This window comes from Eurypyga helias, unplaced genomic scaffold (genome assembly GCF_000690775.1).
Source record: "Eurypyga helias isolate BGI_N326 unplaced genomic scaffold, ASM69077v1 scaffold6086, whole genome shotgun sequence".
Taxonomy (NCBI): Eukaryota; Metazoa; Chordata; class Aves; order Eurypygiformes; family Eurypygidae; genus Eurypyga; species Eurypyga helias.
In genome coordinates this window covers 1-5,599 of record NW_010257169.1, presented here as the reverse complement: position 1 = coordinate 5,599, position 5,599 = coordinate 1, and the positions used below count along the sequence as shown (strand labels likewise).

Below are 5,599 nucleotides of genomic sequence, written 5' to 3'. Positions count from 1 at the left end.
ACCAGGAGACACTGGGGAATTCTGCTTTGATTCCTTCTCTTGAATGTTTGCATCATCCGAAATTACTGGGTCATAGTACCCACTGGGACAACTTGTTCTTTGAAAACTAAGTGGAGTAGAACTTGTTCAGACACTTTGGGGGCAAAAGAAAGTTAAGTATAATAAACAATGCTGTGTCTGAGATTCTGATTTTAAGTTATAATGAAATGACATTCTCCAGTCTACAGTCATTCATTTCCCTTGGAAATTCAGTCAGGAGGATTATAACTTCAATTTCTTAATTTAAGGCAGTTTGTGTCTCTGAACTCTGCAAAGAAAAAAAAATCAGATGTTTTCAAAATGAAAACTTTTGATATATTAATATGAATCCTTGTTTCTTGCAGCTGTGGTATCATCATAAATCTGTGGCTTGATTCCATATCCTACCCAGCTCCCCCTGCCCTGGAAAAATCTTACCTTGAGGGACTAAATTAGTAGGAAGGGAAAATAATTCTCTTGAAACAGATGGGTTTGGTTTTTTTAGTCTGTGGTACATTGCATCTGTGAAGGAAACTGTTTGCTTGTCTAGGATGGTGAACCACTGAATCATAATTTCATCCCATTGGACATACAGCTGGATAACTGGGAGGATCTACCAGACACTTTCCAGCATAAACGGAATCGTTCACTGGTGAGAAGAAATTCTACTGGCACACTAATACAATATTGAATATGGAGTGCTTTGACTTATTTTTTTTAATAACTGCAGAACACTTCCGGGCCTTGAGATCTAGGCACAGTTTCATCAATGCAAGCAGATCTTATAAATGTTGATGTGAATATTAATTATGCAGTCTGTTACTTTGGCAAATTATCACAGCTCCTGTTAACATTTCCGTAGATGGAATCAACCAGGCGTCATTAAATTTCTCATTTATAGGATTAGTAACTAACATTCCTAGGTCAACGAAATCACACCCTAAAGGTTATGAATTAAACAGGGCACATTATGAATACAAATGTGCTAGATTGTTTCAGAGCTGCAGTTCTGAGCAGGCCTCCACCCTCACTTCTTCCTTCGATCTGCTAATAACGTGCAGAGCAGTGTAGGGCAGAACTCCACTGAGGCACGTAGCTTCCGTTAATTCAGTAATAAAGATCCCGTTCATAACGACCCTTGAGGAGAACATTAACACTGTCAACAGAAGTACCCAAGTGAGGAAGTACAGGACTGAGATTGAATGTGCGATGCTATCTGCCTACCATAGTTTTCTTAATTCCTTTCTCCATTTAAAAAAACAATATGGAAAATCAGATGCTATCGTGTAGCAACAAAAATGATTCTTTTTGGTAGCTTTTCCAGCAAGGATGGAACTTAAAACTGTAAGACAGATACCTGACCAATTCAACCAACAGTTTTGTGAAGCAGCTAATGAACAAATGTTCCCAAAGGATTTCAGGGGTATTTGCTAGACTGAAAAGACGAGTTAAGAAACCCGTGTTTGTGGGCAGGGGATGGCACTACCTTTATGGAACTTCCTGTCCCTCAGCCTTCTCCTCTAGACTAGAAGATCCATATTGGTAAATGCTCCCGAGAGGAGTCAAGGAAATACCTTCTTGTTTCTGTTTCCATTATATCCTGCCATTTCATTGACTTCTTTCTTCCTGCCCCAACTCTGAGGAACTGAGACTCGCCTGTATGCTTTTACATTTGCCATCTAAAAAAATACTCCAAGAGACCAAGTCATTGCCATGCCATAATCTTGAAGTATGGAAGTTAGTTCCTGGATAAAGCTGAAGTCACAATGAAGTCCCTGCTGCACAATATAATTATTCTTTCCACAGTCTGTGTTCAGAAACAGCATGATACTGACTGCTCTAGGTAGGCAGTGAGGAAAAGAAAGGGAAAATGGAATGGGGAAAAAAAGAAAACCCAAACCCACCACTCAAGCCACTGTTGAGTTGTCATATTGTTTCTCCCATTCATTTTCTGATGTAGAGATGAGGGTGGGATGAAATAACTTTTCCCTTACACACATCCTAGAGCAAGCACTTATGTTATGTATAAATTCTAAATTCCTCTGTAGGAACAGTTTTTCCTTCACTTCCTGGGTGTCCTGTGTTTATGGTTCTTCAGGAAATCAATTTGTCGTACCAGTTCTGTCAGTTTACAGCATCAAAGTTCTGGGGATTTTTTTGTGTGTGTGTGTGGCTTCCCAGCATGTAAAAAAACCCACTAGATTCAGTACCAGAAATTAAATTCTAAGCCTTTTTATTTTATTATACCTTCAAATTCTAAATGCAAAATAAGGGAAGGTGATCAGTATTACGCCATGTTCTCAATTTCCTTTCTGGAATACTTTGTTAAACAGTTCATCAGATTTTCCTTGGGATCCAGTGGTTGTGTCAGCTTGAGATTACTGTGAAAGATGATGAGTTGCAGGTTGAACTGCTCAAAACTGTTGCCCTTTGAGTATTTTGATGGTAAAGTATGTCCCCACTCGCTAGTCAGATCTCTGTGTGCTCCACGGATGCCCCAGGAAAGAGAATGGCAGTATTGCTCTGAGACCAGATGTGCAATTAAGAATACAGTGATCTGATTTAGAGTGTGATTAATTGCTAATTTACTATAGTAACTTTCATTATGTTTGGTTTTCTAACAGTGTATTATTGTAAAGGAATATAATAACCTGAAAGCAAGGGTGTCAGTGATTCTGTTTAAAATTTTACAAGCTTAAAACCTTCTGTGAGAAATGGACTAATACCCTGCTTGAACTGAGCACCTCCCACTTCAGCTGTTGCTCACCCTTCCACACTGACATCAGGGCTCGTCGCCGCAGATCATTAATTCAGTGTAAAGCATGTATCAGAAGGGTAGAAGAGAGAAGGAAGGTTATCCACAAACCCAATTATAAATGCTGTTCAAGTATCAGGAGTGAACTTTCCCTTTCTGAGAGGCCTGTGGCAACAGGGAGAACGGCCGCTGTGAGAACTCTTGCGTGTCTGTGTTTCCCCTGAGCAAATCTTACATGAGAAATGTTTACCTAAGGCTTCACCAAGAAACCTTTTTCCTATCACTCCTCCTTAGATTAGTAAAGGCCGTTTCTGGCCTGATTTTTCCACCTTCTGGATCAACAGACCTGTCATAGCAGAACCATTATTTTAGACAGCACCAGAGCCATTGGAGTTGTTCAGTCAGTGTGGGTGGGAGTTGCAGCCTGTATGAACAGTGACTTGTTTCTGATAATACCAGCTGTTTTCATGCAGTTACGAATGTGGAACTCACAGCGCTCTCACTGTGATGAACTGGTTCAGTGCAGTGCCTGCACGCCGCTGACAACAGCGTTCTCTCTCTGCCAGATACTGAGGTTTGTGAAAGAATGGACTCGCCTAACGGCCATGAAGCAGAAGACTGTCAGGAAAAGCGGTCAGGTATTTTGTAGTCCTATTCATGCTGCAGAGGAGTTGTCTAAAAAGCAGTCAGTGGTCAGCAGCACAAAAAGGTATGTGGTGTTTCGTTTGTCTTCCTCTTACCAATTGCTGCAGGATGTTTGATGTATTTAACAGAACTTTGAGTGGTGTCATGCTGGGACTCTGAACTGGTCTTTTGATGGCTGCTTGTCACATTGTCACAAACGTAGGCACCAAGCACAGCAGTAGTCCGGTTGGAATGGAAGCATCTGCTTCCCTGTGCCATGTTCAGCTGTTCTGGCTTTGCCGTGCTGCTTATTTAAATATCTGGAACTTGCTGGAGATTTTTGCGGAAAAATCATGACCTCAGGGACTCAAAAGTAAGGTCAAGGGATCTTCTTGTTTTCCCGACCTGGAAGCAGGAATAAATCACTGGGTGCCATCAATGATATAATGCTTTATTCATATTCACAGCCTACTCCAACCCTTTCTGAGAGTCATTTTCAGTTAAGCCATTCTGTTCTCTGTGGATGACACTTCTCAAAATTACTGTTTTCCTTGCTGGGTGTCACTGAAAAGGAGTAGTGCTTAATCCTTCTTAAAATCCAGATTTGCCTTTTTTTTCCACTTTGTCCTGTTTCTTATACACCACCTTCCCTGACAGACAGTTGCAGCTTCGGGGTTGTCATTGCTCTCCACAAAACTTCTCATGCATACAGGTTTACTCACCAGGGTGCCGCTGCAAGCAATATAAAACCTTTTTATTCCTCTGTCCCTACTGTTAAATCCTCCAGGGCAACTGTTTTGGCTGTTGGTAAGAATTCAAGTCAATAAGTAAGTAGAGTTTGTAATTCCAGTAATACAAGGAAGAAGCAGCAGTGTTTCTTAACCTGCTGCCTGATTGCTTCCTTCCATGAAAGTAGGAAAGATGTAGCAGTGAACCATGTCAGAAAATCCAGTGTAACCTACAGCATCTGCTAAGGGGCTTGGCATTTGCATAGCACAGAGAGGTGTATTTCGGCGAAGTTGTCAGAGTAGTAGGTTTTGGAAGAATTATCAGAGTAAAGGGATTTTAAGTTTTACTTAATGGCAGTGATGTTTTGTATGTTTTCACATTAAAATAAATGTGAGCAAGGAGTCCTCCAGAGCTCATACTGCTGCCTGTATGAGCTAGAGTACTGGTGAGACTTCACCCAACTGAAGCAAAACGGCTGACAGATTTCATGGTCAGGCAATAACAAATTGCTTTCATTTTCACATTGCTGTATGCAATGCAACTTACCTCTTCACTGGTTAGAGCGGGATCTGGTCTTAGAAAAAGCTCTGTAACATGGAATCATAGAATCACAGAATGGTTTGGGTGGGAAGGGACCTTAAAGCCCATCTAGTTCCAACCCCCTGCCATGGGCAGGGACACCTTCCACTAGACCAGGTTGCTCCAAGCCTCATCCAGCCTGGCCTTGGACCCTTCCAGGGATGGGGCATCCACAGCTTCTCTGGGCAACCTGTCCCAGTGCCTCACCACCCTCTCCGGGAAGAACTTCTTCCTGATATCTAATCTAAACCTCCCCACTTTCAGTTTAAACCCGTTACCCCTTGTCCTGTCACTCCAGACCCTTGCAAAAAGTCCCCCCCAGCTTCCTTGTAGCCCCTTCAGGTACTGGAAGGTGCAATAAGGTCTCCCCGGAGCCTTCTCTTCTCCAGGCTGAACAAGCCCAACTCTCTCAGCCTGTCCCCATAGCAGAGGGGCTCCAGCCCTCTGAGCATCTGCGTGGCCTCCTCTGGACTCGCTCCAACCGGTCTATATCCTTCTGATGTTGTGGGAAGTATTATGGTGAGGTATGTTTTCCCCACCATTCGTTTCTCATATTGGAACTGGGAGCTGTTTGAAGAGAATATGCTGTACTGCTTTTGCCACAGCCAAGAGTGACTGTTCTTCGATGGAGATTGTTCCCTGTGCAGTCTGTTGGCAGCATTTTGAACCGTTTCAGGTACGTGACCAAGGAGGATGTAGCAGCAGCCTCGCTCAGGAAAGCCGGCAGCAGCGGGGGCAGCGTTCGCCTCGTCTCCAAAGGAAGTGGGCTTGGTCTGAAGAATGAAAATGCTTCCATAGAGCAACCGGGTCATTCCACAAAGTAAGTTTATTAATGCAGTACAGTGATTAAGCTGTTTCTCCCCAGATTTTTTTAAGGTAGCAAAATTATTTGCT

At 42.6% G+C, this 5,599-nt stretch overlaps 1 protein-coding gene across 1 annotated transcript in view; it reads left to right on the top strand.

Annotated features, from left to right (window-relative positions):
* Positions 1 to 5,529, top strand: part of ZRANB3 (zinc finger, RAN-binding domain containing 3) — a 41,275-nt gene extending 35,746 nt beyond the window's left edge. The window contains exons 15-17 of the mRNA XM_010153908.1: positions 569 to 670; positions 3,340 to 3,482; positions 5,382 to 5,529. Coding sequence (XP_010152210.1) covers positions 569 to 670; positions 3,340 to 3,482; positions 5,382 to 5,529 — 393 coding nt within the window. The remainder of the gene's footprint in view (positions 1 to 568; positions 671 to 3,339; positions 3,483 to 5,381) is intronic.
* The last annotated feature ends 70 nt before the right edge of the window (positions 5,530 to 5,599 follow it).